General features: G+C 37.5%; 1 protein-coding gene across 6 annotated transcripts in view; it reads left to right on the forward strand.

The window, feature by feature from the left end:
• The window catches only part of ICE1 (interactor of little elongation complex ELL subunit 1), a 45,199-nt gene extending 27,503 nt beyond the window's left edge, over positions 1 to 17,696 (forward strand). For all 6 annotated transcript variants that reach the window (XM_027662809.1, XM_027662810.1, XM_027662812.1 and 3 more), the window contains 7 exons: positions 758 to 5,209; positions 7,101 to 7,269; positions 10,140 to 10,300; positions 12,887 to 13,077; positions 14,465 to 14,571; positions 15,798 to 15,896; positions 16,799 to 17,696. In XM_027662809.1, the coding sequence (XP_027518610.1) occupies positions 758 to 5,209; positions 7,101 to 7,269; positions 10,140 to 10,300; positions 12,887 to 13,077; positions 14,465 to 14,571; positions 15,798 to 15,896; positions 16,799 to 16,980 (5,361 nt within the window). In that variant the 3' untranslated portion in view covers positions 16,981 to 17,696. The remainder of the gene's footprint in view (positions 1 to 757; positions 5,210 to 7,100; positions 7,270 to 10,139; positions 10,301 to 12,886; positions 13,078 to 14,464; positions 14,572 to 15,797; positions 15,897 to 16,798) is intronic.
• The last annotated feature ends 4,454 nt before the right edge of the window (positions 17,697 to 22,150 follow it).

The following is a 22,150-nucleotide window of genomic DNA, read 5'->3' on the forward strand; positions in this document are numbered from 1 at the left end:
CATGGGCAGGCAGGTCTTCAGCCATCTCCAGGACAACATGACTTCATTATGCAGGAGTGACTTGGGAAGACAAACATCATTACTCCAAACATCCCACCCTTCCTTCTTCCTCTCTCTTTATATACTCAGCATGATGCCATAGCAGTATGGGATATCCCTTCAGTCATTTGAGGTCAGCTGTCCCAGTTGTGTCTCTTCCCAACTTCACATGCACATCCAGCACCCTCACCAGTGTGGCAGTATGAGAAATAGAAAAGGCCTTGATGCTGTGCAAGCACTGCTCAGCAATAACAAAAACATGTATATATTATCAACAGTGTTTTCAGCACAAATCCAAAACATAGTCCCATAGTAGCTACTGTGAAGAAAATTAACTACCTCAGCCAAAATGAGCACAGTCCCTTGTGTCTCAAATTGCTGTAATAATTTATTTTCCCAATGCTGCAGACATAGTCCCAACTCCTGTTCAAACATAAGCATGGCTTTCATAGCAAAATTGCAGAACTTGAAAGTCAAATGCTACTCAAATGCAGTTTTCCAGTAACCTTAGAATGCAAGTAAATAGGTAAAGAAGTCTTTTAACAGAGGTACTTTCCATTTGCTGTGAAAAACAATGATGGAGAAGGTTGTAATTTATGTTATCAGCCTTAATCTCTCAAAACCACTGCATCAGGGCCACCAGTGCATTTGTGTACAGAAGGAGATCTTAAAACTGATACCAGGGTTTAGATTATTAACTTTGTTTTTTTCATTGAAGGATATGTTGTTTGGAGAAGTCACTTGTTCCAGTGATGAAGAAGGTGATTGGAGTGCTTCTGCAACAGAAGATATTTTACAAGAAGACCAAGTTCAGCCTCTGAGTTGTAATGTAGTCAGCCTCAATGAGGAGTGCAACAGACAGAGTAAATCATGTGAACGTGGTCTTGATGCAGAAATCTCACTTAATCTGAGTTGGAATGAAAAGAACATTTGTATCAGTCCAAAGATGTCAAGCAAAGAGGAGAGAGAGGCTGAAATAAAGCTAGCTGAAGCTGCTACTTTAATTACAAACATGGAAACTAACAAAGATCGTTTGGAGAAGAATTCTGAGAATATGGAAGCTGAGAACAGAGAAGAAGCAACAGCACACAAACTGAAAGACATTAAAGAACAGAAAAGAGAGAGTGAGAACATGTACAGTGAAGAGGGAGGTTCTTTAGCTAATTTTATGTTACAAAGTTCCAAGCCTCAGAATCAGATGGAAAAAAGTAGTGAGCAAACAAAAGAGAATGCAACCTTAATCAGAGCTGTTGATAATGAGGGTAAACATGAAAATCATGGTGAATTAATGAAAGCAGAAAGAGGTGGATTATTAGAAGAGAGAGGAAGTCCCAGGAAAGTATCTGTTCCACAAAGTGTAACTCATTTGCCAGCTGAGCAATGCATTGTGCTTCAAAGTGAAGATTCTGAGGAGAAATCTGGTATGTTGATGCAGAATGAAGTTGTTGAAAATGAATCAAAAAATGTAATCAAAGTGACTAATACGGCTGGAGCTATTGAGATCTCTGCACACTCTCAGTGCTCTGAAATAAAACATGACAGTGAAGAGATATTGGAGAAACAACATGTGCAAACAGCAAAGGATGAAGTGGGCAGAGAATGTGAACCAGAGATTGTTAAAGTCTCTAGGCATTACTTACCTATATCTACTATTGAAGGAATCAGAAATTTATTGTCAGCCTTTCCAAAAGATGAACAGCTCAAAAGTGAAAACATGAATGTAACCAGAGCTCCAACTATTGAACTAGCCATGAAATTTAACAGAGGAAGTGTTCGAGAAATATCTGAATCATCAGAGTTACTGCATAGTACAGAAAATGGAAAGTTAGTAGGCATAAAGAAGGGGGGATATATGAAAAGCAAACCACATCAGGAAGAAAATTGTAGTAATTTATCTCAAGGGAAGTCAGACTTGGAAAGTATGCTTGCACTACCAAAGAGAGCATGCATTATTGATGCAGGAAGCAGTGTAGCTAAGTGTGAATCGTCTGTGTTAGATTTTACAGAAGTGAAAGGTGAAATAAAACACTCTGAAAACTTGTATAGTACATTAGAATGTGAGCAGTCCAAAACTCAAAACTTTAGGGAGTTTGAATCTCAAGAGACTCAATTCAAAGTTAATCCAGAAGATTTTGGAGAGGAAAGCAGTGAGCTGTTAGCAAGAGGAGATTCTATTGACTCTATCTTAGTAGAAAGTAATCTTACTTCTCAGGCGCAGTTTGCAAAACCTCTCAATCAGTTCTTGATAACTGAAAATATTAAATGTGATGAAATAAAAGGGGAATTAAATATGGTGACTGAGACTTGCTCCAGTTCATTTAACTCTGAAAATAATGATATGAAGAAAAATAATTTTTCAGGGATCATCTGCCAGCCTTCTTCGGAAATGGATTATAAAAGTGGCTTGGCTTTTTCTACTCAAGAGGACTTGAAGAATCACTGTATAAGTAATGAAGAAACAGATTCTGTTGTGCAAGTAGGAATTGGCTTGGAATCCACAAGGCCTCCTGATCTAAATTTCAGTCTTCTGGAAGTTGTTGGTTTTGTTGAAACTAATGTCACAGGGAAGGCTGCTTTTTCCTGTACATGGGAAAACAAGGGAGATACAAATTGTGTTATGGGTAGTACATTTAACTGTTCTTCAGAAAGCTTGGAAGAGAGTGCTGAGATCCTGTCTGCTGAAAAAGACAACATGTGCAAAGAACTGGGCTGCTCTGAGAGGGGATATGTACACAAAAACGAAGTGAAAATTCCAGATAAGGAGCAAACAGTAGATAAAGAACCTCAGGCATCTGTTAAATCACAGATATTGGATGCAAACTCTTATAAGAAGAATGCTTTTTTCTTCCAAAAGTTTGATTGTCAAGAATCAGGATGCAGGACTTCTACATGGGAGGATAGAACAGATTCTTCTAGAACTGGTTCACTGTTAGCTGGGGGAGAAAGCAAAGAACTGAATAGTTCTGAGGGATCTGGGGAAAATGCCCTTAAAAGGTGTAAAAATGATTTTGATATGTCAGAGCAGAGTAATGACTCTGAAGAGAAAGACTGTTCTATACAAAAAGTTAGGTATGTGAAATGTTCTAAATGTGGTCCCATGTTCAGAAAGGAACTGAGAGCATCCAAGAGAATTGCAGTGGGTGGTCTGGAAACTGGTGCAATTGTTGATGCTGATTACCAACTGTGTGAACTTCATTCAGTGATGCACCCAGGAAATACTTTTACAGTTAGTCATCTAAAAGCAGGCACTATGGTAGATATAGATACATGCTGTGAACCAAACAGCTCTGGAGATACTGCAAATGAGTGGTCAAGCGTGACTGGGGAGGGTTATCCTAGAGACTCAGCCTCTTGGAAAAGGGAGTTTATATTAGTAACCTCTGAAAATACTGAGGGTGATAATGAACTCATAGATTCTAACATTGCTGGATGCATCAATGACAGTGAGGAAAGTCTTTTAAAAGCTGGGACATCAAAAGAAAGCCCTGTGATGCCAAGTGCTTCAAAAAATAGGTTACCACTATGCAAGATGTTAACTAGATTCTCAGAAAATTGCAGGCTGACTGTAAAAACCAGTAAATTAAATACAAGAGTGTTAGCACTTGGCAATTTCTTAGAAGGAAATGATTCTGCAAAACTGCAGTCAAATGTGGAACAAGGTCTACTATGCAGTGTTGATATGGGGGTCTCAGTGTTTGAAGAATATAATAATAATCACGCCTCTTGCAACATAAGAGAAAACAACACTGATGTTATCATAGATAGTAGTAGTAGGAAAAAAATTTTCCTCAAGTATCTTCCAAATCCAGGCCTGTCTGATGTTAGGTGCAGTTGTCAGACAGTTAGGCAGCCCTCTGAGCCACGAAAGACAGTATTTGAGAAGTTATGCATGTTGGAATCAGATTCTTGTGCTCTCAAAAAGAGCAATAAATTTAAGTGCCAAGAGCAAGAACCATCTGAAATCTCTACTGTTTCTATCAAAACAGCTGCCCAAGTAATGCATACCAAGCTATCAAAGAGACTGTTTAAAAGTAAAAGAAAAACAAAGACTCTCGAAGTTACTAAGCCAGTTCTTGCAAATGCTGATACTTCTATGCCAACAAAATGCTCATCTGAGATGATAAATAAAATTAGGCAAGAGATAGGTCCTCCTCTGCCCCCCTTGCTACTGCCTTTGATTGCCAGTCCTCCTAAAACTGCTGGTATCATGTCCCCAGTAATGTCTTCTACAGGTCAATCCTCTTTGCTCTCCTCTCTTGATGACCTGATATCCCCACTACATGACACTCCTGTTCTGCCTCTCATTTCTCCATTAACAGATACTCCAACAGTAAAATCTGCTCTTTTATTTTCTCCTCCCTCACCCTCAGAAGTGGCAGTAGGTAGAAGGATTTGCTCCTCTCCTTTGAAATTTTGTACTTCCATTCCAAAGCACGCACTTCCCGTTCCAGGAAGATTTCCTCTGTTTGCAGCTGATAGTGCTAGTCCAGGTGCTCCTCAAGAGAACTCTGTGAAAATATTGGACACTATGTATCCAGAGCTGTCTGCAAGGGCAAGGACACTAAACATTCTGAAAGGTAATATTCAACTTAACCGATGTGCTTTGTCAGAAAGCCAAAGTTTGCCAGGACCTGTGTCTCAAATATGCGGATTCAAAGCAATTGCATCTACATCAACTGCTTTTGTTAAAACTGGGAGCAATTTGAAATCTGATAGTAGCAAAGATGAAGACAAAGATGTGCAAAATCAGCAATTGTTTTCAAATTCATCAAATCATCTTGAAAAAAGGACACTATTGCAGGTATCTATGCCAAGAAGTGCCAAGAGATTGAGGTTGGACAGTGAACTACCAAAGCTGGAGGCCAATGATACTGCTGCTATCAGAAATACTAAAAATACAATCTCTGAAATGCAGAAGGCTTTCCATGGTAAAAGAAGTGAAATTAGCAATTCATCACACAGTTCCAGTTTAGAAGCATCACTACCAGTAAAGAAGGTTATTGATCCTGACTGCCAGAAAGTTTCTTTGGCATTAAAGAAAGTTGCTGAGTCCTGTTTTGACTTGTTACCAGTTATTAAAGGACACGTGTATGTTGGCAATATCTCAAAGATTCCGATAATGAGAAATGAAGAGAAAGAAGTTGTCTATGAATTTGGTATAAAAAACAAGGTAAGTAGCATAATTTTAAATTTTATGGTTTAATAATCACTTCTGTGCAGATGAAGAGTGTAAGTATGTAGTATTTGAATTCTCAATTGTTCTGGCAATCTGTAGTGCCAAAGTATAGTCTTGAAAGGTTATTAGACATCTCAATTTGTATAACATAAGAAAATATAGAACTGCACAAGAAATTATTGTTCAGTGGTGTCCAAGATGCAAAAGTGCATTTATAAGTACAGAATCACATAATATTCTGTGATGGAAGGGACCCACAAGGATCATAGAGACCAACTCTTAAGTGTACAGGGATCGAACCCATAACCATGGCATTATTAGCACCATAATCTAACCAACTGACCTAATCTCAGAGTGTAGTACATATGCTTTTCTAATGTATGCATAATCCACTTTATTTTTGCAGCATTTTTTTGTAGTAGATGGAGTGGAGTGGAGTGGAAGGAGTTCCTCCAAAATGATTTTTTTTTTTAATTCAATAAGATAAAATTCATTGAATAATAATAAATAATAAAATACCTTTATTATTCTACATGAGGTTATTAAAATTAATTTTATTGGAAAAATCTTTCCATAGTTTGTTTCCCAGAACTTGCTTAGCATCAGTGCTGAAAAATTTCAGTTGCCATTTTTCTCATAGATAATTTCTAGCCTACAGCAGAGCAATTCACCAACTGATACATGGCAGCATTTTGTCCTGTTACATTTTTTGTACATAATTAAGTTCTCCTTAGAAGTTGCTACCAAGATCTCAGGTCATCTTTGTTAGGAGTTGCCAAATCTGTAACTTCTTAGAAGCAAGGCTATGGCACCTTTATGTTTCCAGGTCCAGCCAGTAGAAGGGCCAGATATGTACTCCAAATAGACACACATGCACATAACATGCAGCTAATCTTATTCCCTTTTCTGACTAATTGGAATGAAAACCTGGTAGTGGATAATACATACATATATATATATATATATATATATATATATATATATATATACAGGCAGTCTGGATTCCTCCAGTAGCTAACAGTAGGCACTCAATACAACCAGTAGGTGGCTTCTGTTCTTCACACTTGTCATGTGCTCTGGCAAACTTAGAGACACAGAAGCACATATGTATTCCTCCAGTAGCTGGTCCAGATGTGTCTGACTCTTAGACTCCTGGTCATTCAGGTGGCTGGCTTGGACCTCCTGGTTCCTCACAACTACCTTGTGTCTGCAGGTACCCAGTCTGAACAGCGTATTCTCCAGCACTTGGCTCCTAAGCATATCATTGTACTCCCCACTTTTAGCTCTCCCTCTAAACATCCTGTAGTAAGGTGTGTGCAATCCCAATATTCTCTTTCCTTGCATCTCATATTGAGTCCCATGTTACTGTAGGCAAGAATATCTCATCCCCACCTCCTGCAGTATATAAGGTGGTCTAGGGAGAGACTGCTGTTAACTAATCTAGTAAGCCTCACACCTGGACAGTGGGCTGTTTGTCTTCCTGTGGCAGCTCTGGAGTACCTAAGTCAGGATGCTGCATTTACTTTGATTAGGTTATTATCTTCTACCTGTCATTATTCTTCTCCTCATTCCCTCTACCTGTTATTATTCCTCTCCTCGTTCTTTGTTTGAGAAAGATTGTTTTAAATCACATAACTAAACAATTTATATTTAAAGAATAGCAGCCCTATTCTGGATCTGTTTAAGGCATGTTTATTCCGGGAAGTTGCTCCTCACTCCTTTTTCTTTCACTTGTTGCCTCTGATTTAGTTTTCTGCATTTTCATATATATGCAAATAATATTTTTGCAAATAAGATAGTAGTCCTTTTTATTTGTCATACTATTACAATATTGTCAATATCCTTAAGTATACAAGAGTCTAACAATATTTTTTGTGTCTTATAGCATTTAGCAGAGTCCTTGCTGCATGTTATTCTCAATAAACTCAAGGGTCAGAAGAATGCCACAAATTACAACTTCAGTCAGGCTCTGTGTCGAGTCTATGCAGGAATTTGTCAACAGTTGGGAGATTTGGAAAGAGCTCGCCTTTTCTGCTATAGCCTACTTAAAGAAGGTATAGTGTGGCTTAGTGGTCTTATACCTTAAATATGCTGTATGTCTTTGCCGTAGTGTTCCAGAATTATTATGTTTGTAAAAACAAGCAAAAATTCTGTGAAAGAGTTGTTTTCCTTAGAACTTCTTTCTATAATGCAGAAGTATAGACTATTCTAGAAGAAATTTCTGTTCTCACAGTTCCTTCACATCTGTGTTGTTTGGTGGTGACCTGGGCTTTTAGTAGTTTACTTATTTTTCCAGAGAAATATTTTACTTAGGATCCTCTTTGCTTTCATTTTTGCCCCACCATCTCCAAAATGATAATATGATTCTAAGGACTTTTGTCCTTTTTGCCTGTTAGTATTTTCTTATTTTAATTAAGTCCTGATTCATAAAGTAAGTGTGATTTAAAAACATGTATTGGCTTAAAATAGTGTCTGGAGCTGGACAATACCTTGATCAAAACTCGTGTATTTTTATGACATGTCCTCTTTAAAGTTTTTTTTGCTTCCCATTATTCAAAGTCTCGCTTGGTTGAGAGGGTTTTTTCCATTTTGGTTCCCTTCCTCTCCCCTGCTTCCTTTTGTTCCCAGTAACAAAGGGTAATACATACATACTATCACTGTACTAAATTAAGAGTCTTAGTTTTGAAAGGACTTCACTAAGTTTGAAAGTACCATTAACATGCAGGGCTCAATAGTATCCTGGTATCCATGTTTCAAATTAAAATAAAATTTGAGAGCACTGAGGAGCAGAATGCTAGAACTTAGGATTGTTTCAATTAGTGATTATCTTTCATATAACATTCTTGTCTTTTTTCTGTTTTTTATCTTCAAAAGGTTTGTGATTTCATTTTGTTCTTAATTATCTTTTTTTTCTGGGGTGTCATATTGTTATTTGTTTGGGTTTTTTCTTGGTTCTTTTTTGAATTCCTGGTTTTGTATCTGTTTTTCTATCCTTCAAGCAGTCCATTATAATTCTCCTTTTACTTTTTCATGTTAATAGTTTTAATACTGCACCATGTTAGAAACTCATCAGATATCTTTTCTTAGTCTAAAATAACAGTTAAGTCTTTTGTTTTGCAGTATCTTGTTATTTTTTCTTTTTGTGTGTTCTTGCAAATATTAAACATTCTCCTTTTTTTTTCCTTTTTTTTCTGGATAAGATTGAAACTTTAGTAGCTAAATGTAGATTTTTTTTTTTAATGATTTTCTATTCTATACCTTGAATTGCATAAATTCCTGTTGTCATTGTCCTGTGGTTTTATACTTATGAGTGTGAACAGCTGTAAGCACATCTTAAAGGTCATTTAGTTTTTTTAAAATTCGTTTGTTTTTATTTGATTACAATGTACTCATTTTAGGGCTTTCTCTTTCATGTAGTTTTACATATTCCCATGAGAATTATAGCAACACGAGCTACACAATAAACAGATTGACTATAAACAGTCAGTACTACCTCATTAGACTTGCATCATCTTTTGTCTTGACAACTTGTCCATCCTTTTTGTTCTGTTCTTCTGTCAGGTATTCTGCCTTAAATGACAGTAAATAAAATATTACAGTTTTTTGGTTATTTTGTCTTTTACCCCTCCTCTGTTCCCTTTGTCTTTTTTTTTTTAAACTTTTCTTCTTTTCATGCCACTTTAAGTCTTAAGTCTGAGTGAATTTTGTAAGTGTTTCAAATTCCTGGGCAGGCAATTCAAGTTGAAGCATGTAGATAATGTTAGTTCACCTACAGTCCGTGTCCTGATAGAAAAAAGTTAATTACTATGTTATGAGCAGCTTCAGAGTAGACGAAGGTTCATCCAAGACACTAAATTCTTTATGCTCATTAAAGCTTTGTGATTTGATGTATTTTGATATGCTCTCTAGTTCTTGAAAAAAGTTCTTCCGAAAAATGTAGAAGTTACACTTAAGTGAAGAGGGAAGGCACATTTAGCTTTTCACATTTCATTTGTTTTTTCCAGGCATATGTATTCCAGTACTGCATTCCATACATGAAAGTAATATCTACTTTTTTGCTTATTCCAATGTATTTGTTATTGCTTACAGTCTACACATTCATGTTTCATCTTCATATTCTGCTTTGAAGCTTTCTGCTTTGGTGTTTAGAAGCATCTGTTGGCTTCCTCTTCATGGCCTGGAACTCTGTTCTCTCTTACTGATACATGTCAGATATTTGCACTGAATTACTTTAATGAATGAGGGTTCTTGAATTATGTGGGAGTAGTGCAAATTTTTATGTCCATGGAAGTACAGATATTAATATGCATCATTCATATATGCTCACTTACAACTTGCATAATGTATAATTTCCCTTGCAAAGTCTGGGAAAATTGCTAAGGAGTATCATATGTGAATTGTATGAAAGTTCTTTGCAGGCTTTTTCTTTTTTTTAATGTGGATTTCACAGGTGTACGAGTGCAAGGTATTAGCAAGGACTGTTTTTTTCTTTGGACTAGTTGTAGTACGATCCATTAATCAGAGTGCTCACTTGTGTCTGGGGTATATATAGGTAGGCTTTTGGAGTGCATCTTACAGTTTAATCCTAAAAGAATCCAGTTTCAATGCTCCAAGACCATTCTCCTTAGTGAATTAAAGTGAAGTAAGAAAGATAAAGGGAGACAGAGTGAAATTACAGTGGGGGAGGTGGCTTAAGGTTTGGATTGGTTTTTTTTTGTCTTGGGTCTTATTTTCTTATTTAGTCTCAGGACTGAGATGTGCTAGTTTAACTCCCCTTCCTTGGGCTGCTGTTGTGATGTGACTTCTATGCCTTCTTTCCTAGTTATATTGCTAAAGACTGTACTGGCTTTTAATGACTGAATATATTTTTTTGTTGTTGTTTTTAAATATTAAAATCATGCTTTGTTATTTCTTTTTTTCTTAGACTTTCCAGACTCAGAAAAAATGATTTTATTTATCACAAATGTATGGCCTGACATCCTTGTCTCCCAAGGTGCAGTTAACAAAGCTATGCAATTAGTTGTCAGGCAGAGTGCAAGCAATGAGATGCTGGCCTGTTTGAGTGCTTACCTCAACTGGGAACAGGTAATGTCTGCTTTCATTGTGAATGTCAGGTTTTGTCTGCATTGGTCACTTAGCTGTCTGAATCAAAACAAGCAGCTCACTTCTAATGAAGCGTGTGAAGATCCCATGGAGTCTGTATAATTGCACAACTAATGCTGCTTCAGGCCTTTTTCCTCTAGTTATCTAAACCCTACTAGAATACAATACTTGTCTTGTTTTCCCTGTTAAATACTAATCTCTCTACTAAACATTAAAAGTAAAGATTGTTTTTAAACTTTAACTAGCATGATCTTGGACTAGGGAATTCCCTCCGTCTATGGAACTGTGACCTTGATGTTCTTTGAGATGTTTTTTTGTTTCATTTTTCATTGTTGGATCTTTTTAATACATATTGGTTTTGTCTGTCTTTCATAGTTCCCTGTGTAATAGGTAATAATGTTTCACAATTAATTTCAAGATCAGCCTGTCTCTTTTTACTCATGATCCTTTTGCAAAGTAGACTATAAATACCCATTTATCACTAAAAAAAGTCAGGCAGTTAATTTCAGAAGCAGTTGGCAGTACAAAACAAGTGATGGCAGAAGAAGGGTGACCCATGTTAAGGACTTTTGAGATTTGATTTCAAGTTTTTGAGCCCTTGGGCAAATAATTTCTATCAGTTTTCAGGAGGCACATATTACCATCCTGAAAGGGATGCTGCAAAGAGGAAAAATTGGACACGCTTGAAATCATTAGGAACAAATTTATATCATAGAGATGGAAAGCCAGAGGTGCTTTGCTTCTGGAGAAGGAGTTTGTGTAACAGGCTTGTGTGTTTGTTTGAAAGCTAGGGCCCTGTATTTTTTAAAACCCCATATTAATGCTTGATTAAAGTGCTATAGTTTTGTAAATAGCAAGTGAACAAAATCATATTGATTCATAGTTCCTGGTTCCATGATTCCTATCCTGGTTCCAGCCACGACAGGGTTAATTTTTCAGTAGTCAGAAGGGGGCATGGCTAGGACCCATAGGCTGGTTATTCTATATATTCTGTACCACCTCATGTCATTGCCCAGGTGTGAGGAAGAGCTTCTCTTCCAGGGAGAAGAGCTCCCTTCTGCATTGGCATAGCATGGTGGGGGGAAGCAGTCAGTTATTGTTGTTTCTGTGTTAATCATTAGCCTCTTTCTTTTACCCTGTCACTAGTATTACTGCTGTTACTGTTTGATTTCTTACCTCACTGACTCATGGTTTCACTGAGAGCACTAAATTGTAGAATACCATTCCTAAACCATGACAATAGCTCACCTGTTCCCTGTCCAAACACTCTGTTCCACAACTGCCTTGAGGACTGCAGCTAGTCTTACTGCTGTCATCATAGCCTTTATTTTTGTTTGTTTGTTTGCTTGTTTGTTTTTTAAATCTGAAACGAGCCCTGAATCTAATATGGTATCACTGGAATTACAGCCCCCATAAACCTCCTGCTTTAGAGCAGGTTTATAGTAGAGTGAGTTAAGAGGGCGTGGATTTGTATCTGCTTTTTTTTATTATTAAATCACAGTTGTGATGTAGCATTAAGCTCTGGTATTCACTTATGCTGTACTGCGGTCCCTGTTTAGCAAAGAATTTGCATTCTCCATGCTATTAGTTTACAGCTTTAAATTTCATGCCAATAGAGGTGCACATAAGTATGTCTTAGTAAATGTTCTTGGAAATACTAATTCTGTGCACTCACACTACCTACTTTATTTATGGATCTCTGAAATATGAGAGCTGCTGCAGATGGGGAGAAGGACCTCAGAAATTTCTGTATTGATGATAGGAGATGACATCATCCTATCTGTAAGCTCTCTTTTACTTATAGAAATACAGGGAAAAATTTCAAGTAGATTGTGATCAACAGTCTGTTATGAGAAGATTATTCTACTTATGAAAGTAAAACTCAGGTAGAATGGGTATTTATTTCTTGGTCAAAGTGTACCATTTTAGTGACTTATACCATGGCAGAACTTGCCTATTATATGAGCTTTGGTACTGAGAAAATCTGCCAAGCAGCCACTCTGTTCATGTGATAAGCCTAGGTTTTTTTTCTTGATACTTCAGACATTCAGAGAATGTTTGTTTTTAAATTTCCTTCTTCCCCTAGCTATTTAATTAGCAGAATTGTTTCATATGGCATGTTTTTAGTTATTACTACCTCAACTATTGAAAGTACTTGCTTGGAAATTAGCCCCTAATGAAGAATAAACAGTAGCAAATTTTAAAACTATTTAGAAAGCGAGAAGTATTAGTCTTATCTTCTTGCATTGGAAAAATACTCTTCTGACCTTAAAGCTGTATTGAGAGAAACAAAAATCCTCAACTTGTAGGAGATAAGAGAGTGGGCGTGAAGTCTGTGGATTTTGCTGTTTGAGGGGGGTTTTTCCCAACTCCCCTTTTAGTAGAAGCGTCAGGAAGAATACTGAGTACTTGAAGGTTTTGTACTCTATTTGTTTGTGTTAATTCAACCCAAAAGTTGGATTTATGGTATAAGATGTTTTGTACCGTCACTATCAAATATATGTAAAGAGTTTGGTTCCGGGCTGGTAACTTTTCATGCACTAAGGTGATTACCTTCTAAAATTCCAGAGTTCCTCTTTAGATGCTGGTATTATGGTCTCAAACCTGCTTTTAGAAATGCAGTCATGTACAAAAGTAGAATTTCAATTGAGTGAGCACTATGGAGAAGATCTGAGTGAAGATGCTTGGCAGTACATATTTGCTGTTGATCTACTCTGCTCTCACTTGAAGTGGGATTGGACACATGACAATGTTATAAGGTATTGTGGCAAGCAGTTCTTTCAAGTGTTTTCCTGTATGTGGTTTTTCTGTGGTTTGGTTTTGGTGGTGATTTTTTTTCCCCCAAATTCACTATGACTTAGCTTTTAAAGTAATAAAATATTGGATACGTATTTAGAAATGAGGGTGTTTTAACCTGATGAGACCTAGACTCTTGTTTTTGTGTGCCTTATTTTAAGATAGAATGAATGATCAATGAGGAAAGGTAGGATTTTATAGTACTGTTCCAAGAAAGGAACCCTGTTTGAACCATTCTAGTAAAGAATTGCTTTCAAAATAGCTCTATGTGGATGATTGCAAAAGATTTTGAGATGAATTGTCTGTCAGTGAGGCAAAATTATTGTTTTCCTCCAAAATTACTTGTTGAATTCCTCTCCCCCCATCAGAAAAAAATGAGGGTGGAACTTCTGATATGTAAATAGCACTCCTTCAGTGCTGAAAGTGAAATGTACCCATATGCGTTAGTGTACTATCCTGATTTCAGTTTGATTTTAATTCTAAAATCATTATAATAGCTAGATTCAATGTCTTGAATTTTCTTTGAACCTATAGTCCAGTACCTGGACTGCTACCATATTTAACCCACTTTGAAATATTTCATTTTGACACCTACAGTGATCTGACAGCCCTGATTTTCTAGAGGTTTCATAATGTAGTGGACATTTCTTTATCTGACATAACATAATAATTGATTATAAAGTAAATGCAAATATCTTACAATCATCGTCGTCTTTTATACAAGTTCCATTACTTTCAAATAGTAAAGAAGTTGGTTTTGGTGAAATACTTTTAAATTAGTACAAATTAGCTTCAGTATGTCAGTTTAATTAAAGCCATACAGAGTTGATTGTGTGGAGTTGTGCTGATAATAGGTAACCAGGTCTACTGGCATCCTTTTAAAGATTAAAAAAGTCTTGGGTACTTTTATGTTTAAAAACAAGCGTTGGATCCTACTTGCAACATACAAACTGACTTTTTAGTCATATAAGAAACTTACAGAACATTTCAGCATGACATTTGGAAATAACACAATTTCATATATATCTATGAAGTCAGTCTACCTACAGTCAGTAGAGATTCAGAATGTTGCAGGGAAATGAATAGAAGATGAACATGAATCCTATACTGAACAGGAACGATTCCATCCGAAAGTTAGCTTTGATTGTTTGGGTTTAAAACCTTCTTTACATTACTCAGTTTTTTGGATGCTTGGAGTGTTATGAGTTTCCCTAGAAGGTGAAGTAAAGATGCAAGTGGAGCTATGGAAATACGTGGTAAACAAAAGAACCATTTGCCTTCATTATTGTATGAATACTGTACCATCCCTTCATGCACTATCAGATTTTCAAATTCATTTGTCTTTCACAGCAAAGTGCTTTGGCCTTCTATGGATAATTGGGTAAAGAAGAGAAAGGGGCAGGAAACTGCTCAGTCCATTCGTGATAGTGTTATAGCACTGACACTCAGGCTAATTGGTAAGTAATCCAAATTCTTGGTTGAACTTCTGTTTTGTATAACTATGTCCTTTGAAAGTGTCAGACTGCCTGGAAAGTGAGTTGATGTCGCGGTCCGAAAGGGGGAACAGGACACCAGGAAGGGATGCAAGCAGACTTGTTTATTCAGGGGTGCGCCCGATTCTTAACCGTCCTGCCAGGGAAAAAGGGGCAGAACATAGGGTGGGTTATCAGACAGACAAACAGGGGAGCAAATCAGAATAGGGCACAGGCAAAAGGAGGAGGAGTGGGGGAAGCAGGGAGCAGGCAATCTCATGGGAGGCCTGGGCATGTGCAGTTGTGCACCGCGCAGCATGAATACAATGAAACCACACAATAACAGCAACATCCATATGAAAGTCCTGCCAATTGCTGCATGCTTTTCTCCATCCTGAATCGTGTTCCGTCACAAGTTGATGTATTTTTGCATTTTACTGCATCTTTATGCAGTTCTTTTCTGTTTATCAGCCTGTGGAAATCAGGTACTTAAGTCTTGAGAGATGTTACTCTGATTCATGATAACAAATACCAACATCTTTTATGTACTTAAAATTAAATCATCTGTAGCTACATACAGAATCATAGAAATCCTGGATTGGAATGGACCCACTAGGATCATCAAAGTCCAACTCCTGACCCTGCAGAGGGACAGCCCCAGGAATCACACCATGTGCCTGAGCATTGTCAAAATGGTTCTTGAACCACTCTCTGAGTGAAAAACCTTTTCCTAATAGCTAACCTAAACGTCCCCTGACACAGCTTCATGCCATATGGTTTATCGCAAAGTGTATAAAAATAAGGTTTTATATGCAACATAATACCGTAGTAATTTTAAGTTATATTAATTTATTTGGGATCTAGAAAGCATTTGAGGTACATAGATATAGTTTGAGTTTCAATAAATATTTTCCACATGTAAGCTATATAATATTGTTTGTTAAACAAAAATTGCATTCTTTATGACTTTAACACTTAAAAACTGCAAACCTGTGGGAGTTGGATCAATCTGATGAAAAATGCCTTGGGGTCTTTAGTTACAAAAGGAATAGGACAACTGTTGTTCCCAAGACAACATGGTAACAAGAATGACTATTTTTTGTAATTGAAATTTGTATTTTCTGTTGATACTTCAACAATCAGGAAGTCTACAAGTTAGGAAGTTGACTGTCTAAATAGTCAGATACATAATAACCCTTTTTTTCTTTCAGGTCGATTGGGCCAAATAGGTTTGAAGGAAGGATATCTTGCTGCAGTGAAGAATATTAGTTCTGTAATTGGACTGTTTGTACAGCATGCAAAAGAGGAAGGTAATGTTTATTTTGAGGAACTTTAGTGTAATACCTGCAATGCGAAGTTTTGCCAATGCCAGTATATAACACAAATTGAGATACATATGCCAAAACAGCGTGTTTTTGCCGTTTATGTTAGTGCATAATAGGTCAAACAGTTTTCAGTTTGAGTCCCTTTCTCTTCCAAAGTTAATGAAGTATTAACAGTATCACCTTCTGTTTGAGACAGAGAACAATTTGGAGATGGTTTTAGCCAGCTTGGAATTAGACTGTTTCATAGAAGAGCCTATAGCTACATTAGAGAACTTAAAGGGTGATCTTAACTTGAGCAGCAATGGCTGATTTTTTACCTGAGCAATTCATGCTGAAGCTTACTGCTATAAAGATGTTGTATGGGAGAAAGACAGCCCAAATTCTTGACTGAGACAAAGTGAGGCAGTTAGGGCAGCAGAGATCGACATTGCTCAGTTATTCTGGATGTCAACTACATTTTGCAGTGAAGCACTGACCGATGTTAGGGAGCTGTTTTGAGCCACCTGTATAGCTTCTCTTCCTTGCAATCTCAAGTTTTTCCAAGTAAGTGGTATATGTCTGTATCTGTTTCAGACTCAGTGTCAACCTGACTGTTTTCATAAGTCTGATCACTCTTAACTGGAGTAAAATCACCAGATACTCAACTCTTTTATGCCTTTTGAATGCTGAAAACTTGCTGAATTGAGAAGACTGGAAAGTGCTAGTATAAAATGTTATGGAATTTGTGTGTAGGTTGTCATCTTGCTACATTCTGGTTTTAGACATCACAGTTGCTGATGTGTTTTATTTCCAGTTCTTGAACTAATAGTTTCTTTAAATTCAGAATTCCCAAAAACATTCTTGCATATCGAAGTTTCTATGAGCTGATTTGTGTTAACTTTTTCCAGGTGTTCCCTGGGGTGTGCAGCTGGCAGCCATATATTCACTATGTGACTTGAGTTCAAGCAATCCAGAAGGTATTGTTGAGGCCATCCATGCTTGGAGAGCAACAGTTCTTAACAACATCCCTTCTGCTGTCATAAGTGGCATAGCTGAAATCACTTCTCTATGTGAAATGGAGCTATACTAAAATCTAGGGAAGTGGACTGATCTAAAGGAAGAAGTGCCTTACCAACTAAGCAGTAGTTGGTTCCAGTTAAAAACTGTATTAATACAAAGTGGTGTGTCTTCTTGTATTTCATGTTTTTAAACAGAATGTCTGATCATGCAAAGCAAGCTCAAGTATTTTATTTGGCTTTTCTGTTTGAGGGAAGAGTTTTTAAAAAATAAATTAAAATACTTACTTTTCAGTGATCTGAAAACCAGTGCATCTTCACCTTCTGAGGTATTTCTGCTTTGATGTCAATAAAAATCAGTAATACTTTTCATTCTTTTCCTTCCATCAATTTGGAGTATGGCTATTTGACACAACAGAAAATTCAGCCTGACTTGGAAACCTAGCTCTATTATTTTGTACTCTACTTATAAAGTAACCATTCAGACAGCAGAACTTTGCCCAGATTCTGCTTTATTTTGCTTGGGTAATCTCATAAACTTAACTTAAAATATCTGTGCAAAACAGGTAGGAATTGACTTTTTCTATAGCAATCATATATAGAATAACAGAGATATTAAATCTCTCAGCTTGTATATATGGTGTATTCTAGTGTGTCTCACATTTGGTATTGTTCCACTTGGGAAATTTTCTGTATGTAAATAGAGATCTGGTTCAAAAAAAGTTCATGTTTGTAATGGTAGTTTACTAGACTCTGTTTTTGTATCTTTCATAATAAAAGAGAAAAACACCCTTGTGTTTTTGTTGATCTGTTTAAATAACACAGAATTAACTGTTATTTCTAGCTTACATAGACACTACTTTGGGGGCAGGCAGTAATTATCTGATGAGGTAATTTCACTGAATGAATTCCCCATAACTGCAGTTCTGGCCACTGGAAAGAGAGTATATTGTATCTCTCCAAAATTTACTGGTATGCTTTGAGGGCTTGGGAGGTAGCTTAAAAAAAAACATTGAAAACATCTGTTTTCACTCTGTGATTGTAACCAAGTGAAGGGGTGAGCTTTGCTAATGCAGGTTCTCAATTGTAGTGGGTCTGTGCCCAGTTCAGAAGTTCAGTTTCAGAAATTCACACACAAATGCATACACCCCGAATTATCTGCCCCTTGTCAGTACCCACAATTTTAACTGTTTTTCACATAATGCAGAAAAGCAATAGGATATTTTTTATGCAAGGATCTATTTAATTCTGCTTCAAGAACAGTAATTTTACTCAACATGCTGTAGTCCTGGCCTCTGTAGTCTTGTAAATATGTTTTTTGCCATGACTAAAGGCCACAGATTTTGTACCAACCTGGCAGTGCATGGTTTCAGGACTGTCCTGGCCTGTGCTGGTTGTAATTTGTAAATTTGTCAAGTGATTACCGCCTCATCTGTGTTAGCTTTAGTTCTGGGAATATCCCATATGGTGAAAGTCTGACATAGCTAAGTAGTCAATGCATAACCAACAGCCCTTTGTGTTAAGTAGGTTGAGAGAGGTCAAACTGCAACCTTCAAACTTTAGCTGGAAAGGAGTGAAAAGGAAGAAGGTCGAGGTGAGAAAACTTACAAATACAGCCCATTTCAGGTGGCTTAGAAATACATGAGCGAGTTTTCTTATCTTTTAAGCAAAAAAGCCAGACAAGAATGGTGGTAGTACTGCATTAAATTGAGTGTGTTGAGGGTAATTTCTTAATCCAGGTGATAGATTAGAAAAGAACTTTCTAAGGATGTTTTCCTTAAAAGAGCTTTCGATTCCCATATGTAAGAAACAAGGCAGGAAAAGGAGAAGACCAGCACAGCTGTGTTAAGGACCTCCAGCCAAATGAAAGTGTAAGAAGAAAATGCACAGGCAGTGGAACAAGGGACAGGTATTGTGGGGAGAATACAGGGATGCTGCCTGGATGTGTAGGGATAGGATCAGGAAATCTAAGGGACAGCTGGAGCTGAATTTGGCATGGGATGTGAAGAATAAGAATGGCTTTTGCAGGTACGTTGATCAGAAAAGGAATATTAAAGAAAACATTCACACTGTGGTAAATAAGACAGGAGAGCTACTGACAATCAACATGGAGAAGGCTGGGGTACTAAAAAATTTTTTTACGTCAGTAATCCCTCTTCCAACCCCAAACTTCAAGGCAGGGTTAGAGGAAGATTACTTGAGGAACCTGAACATAAATAGGTCCATGGGACTTGATGAGATACATCCTATGGTCTTGAGAGAATCATATTTGGAAAGTTATGGCAGTCAGGTAAAGACCCCAGTGACTGAAAACAGGGAAACATCACATCCATTATTAAAAAGAGTGAAAAGGAAGACCCTCAGAACTACAGACCAGTCAGTCTCACTTCTGTGCCTGGTCAAATCCTGGAGAAGTCCTTCCTAGGAGACATGTTGAAACATACAGAATACAGGGAGGTGATTAGAGACAGCCAATATGGCTTCACCAAGGGCAAATCATGCTTCAGTGGAGAAGGGAATAACTACAGATGAGATTTACCTTGACTTCTGCAAGGCCTTTGATATGGCCCCCACAACAACTTGTTGCTAAATTGGAGAGAGATGAATTTAACAGATGGACTGGTAGATGAATAAAGAACTGGCTAGATGACTACATCCAAAGAGTTATAGTCAAAGACTCAATGTCCAACTGGCAACAAGTAATAAGTGGTATCCCACAGGGACTGTACTGAGACCAGCAGTGCTTAATACCTTCATGAATAACACAGGCAGTGGGATTAAGTGCACCCTCAGCAAGTGTGCTAATTACACCAAGATGAGTTGTGCAATTGATTCTCTGGAGGGAAGGGATGCCATCCAGAGGGACCTTCATAGGCTTCAGGAGTGAGCCTGTGTGAACCTCATGAAGTTCAACAAGGACAAGTGCAAGGTCCTGCAAGGGTGTTGGCAAATCTCCAATATCAATACAGACTGGAATATTCAGAGCAGCCCTATGGATAAGGACTCAGGGATATTGGTGGGTAACAAATTAGGTAAGAGTGGGCAATGTGCCCACTGGCAGCCCAGAAAGCCATTCACATCCTGGGCTTCATCAAAAAAATTGTGGCCAGCAGGTCAAGGGAGGTGATTCTCGCACTCAGCTCTAGTGAGACCCCACTTGGAGTACTGCATCCGGCTCTGGGGTCCTCAGCACAAGAAAGACATAGACCTGTTAAAGCAGGTCCAGAGGAGGACCACAAAGATGATCAGAAGGCTGGAGCACCTTTCCTATAAGGAAGAGCTGAGAGAGTTGGGGTTGTTCAGCCTGGAGAAGAGAAGGCTCTAGGGAGACCTTGTAGCAGCCTTTCATTATACACGAAAGAAGAAGAGAGTCTCTTTGTTTACACCTGTAGTGACATGTCAAAGGGTAATGGTTTTAAACTGCGAGTAGATTTAGATTGGATACAAGGAAGTCAATATTTATGATAAGAGTGGCGAGACACTGGAACAGGTTGCCCAGAGAAGTTATGGATGCCCCCTTGTTGGAAGTTTTCAAGGTCAGGTTGGATGAGGCTTGAGCAACTTGGTCTAATGAAAGATGTCCCTACCCATTGCAAGGGAGGTTGAATCAGATGATCTTGATCCCTTTCAACTCAATTCTTTCTATTACTCTACAGGTCTCTTCTATGATTTGAATTTGGATAAGAGTTTAGGGTTAGAAGGTTTAGGGTTTGGCTGAGGAACAGGGATTAGGATTAGGATTAGTGTTAAGGTTAGGGGAAAACATATAAAATCATTGCTTTTGAAACACAGAAACACAGGTTGTGGTTATTTGACCTGACTGGAAATTGCCCAGTTTACAGCAGAGGGGGGAGGGTGAGGAGAATGGGGAAGTAGAGGAGATTAATTCAGAGAGGAAATAACCGATTGTGGTATCAAGTCTAGAAAGGAGCTATATAAGTAACAGAAAATATATAAAACCCCTCAGTAATGAGAGATCTGAGAAGGCTAATCTAGTATTCAAATGGAAATGGACATTTGAAAATTCCCTAGAAATGCCACAGCACTGAAGAACTTGCCATTTATTTTTTTGTTTTTTTCTTATTTTCTGCTTTTAAAGTTATAGCAAGTTCATATTGCCTAGACTGACTTGTTTATTTTGTAATTGTTATTTGCATATAAATGATTCACTGGAATATGAAGCATGAAAAGTGTTGATATTAATCTGAGTATACATGTTCTTTTGCCAGCTTTCAACAGATTGCCTTAGTAAAATTTTAAAAGTACATTTATACAAATTCTTGTACTGCATCTCTTCCCTGATTACCTAGTCCTTTTTAATTAAGTGCTTAAGCATAAGATAAAGGTTTCTAAATGGATAACAGATATAAATAATATAATTGAGCAAATTAAAGAAGCCACAATGAAGATCTACAGCATCACTAACTAGATAAATTTAAAATAAAGTTTTGCAGTGTTAACTTCTATCTCTCTCATTAGAAACAGAGTTGAAACATATCTCATTCTATTCTACTTTTTGTGAAGCCATCAGTATTTTAAAAATATTTCTAAGCTTGATGGCTAAAGACTAAGATGGTAGAGTCAGGCAAACAGCTTACATTTTCTTCCTACCCTCAGTACTCCAGAAAGGAAGTGCTCACCGCTCCGAAAGAAGTGCTCTGTTGACATCCATCTGGTAGAACACAGAGGAGGTAGATAGGACTGATAAGCAGGCAAGGCTAAACCATGACTGTTTCAACTTAAAATAGGTGGGGGAAAAAAAAAACATGTATTAGTGTAGAAAAGTCTAGGCCATTTAATTTAATCTCAGTGTGCTCTGTTGAGAAGTCACCCTGAACTCAAGCAACAGCTTTGAGCACTGGAGTGCCATAGTTGGGTTCTGAAAACAAAAAGTAGAAGGTTTTTTAGTATATTTATTAAAAAAATGGAAAAGTAGTATCTTCAGAAATCTTTGAAACTATTCAGTTCCTTAAGTTATCTGTGTTCTTGTAAGAGCTGACATAAGAAAGAAACATCAACAACAGTCATGGAATTGCTTTCACTGGCTATCAGCTGGTAAGGACTGCTGTGTGAAATGTTGGGATACACCACTTAAACTATTCCAGCCTCTGCATAAAACCCTGCACATCATGCACTAAGCTGAAATAATGCCAGGCAAATGGAGCCTGTCTGCACGAGCTGCCCAGTCTGATAGAGAATGCCTTTCTCTTAACACTTCCAGTTGGCCAGCCCTTTCTGGGTGGC

The sequence above is a fragment of the Corapipo altera genome, unplaced genomic scaffold, assembly GCF_003945725.1.
Source record: "Corapipo altera isolate COAL_440 unplaced genomic scaffold, ASM394572v1 359, whole genome shotgun sequence".
Lineage (NCBI taxonomy): Eukaryota > Metazoa > Chordata > Aves > Passeriformes > Pipridae > Corapipo > Corapipo altera.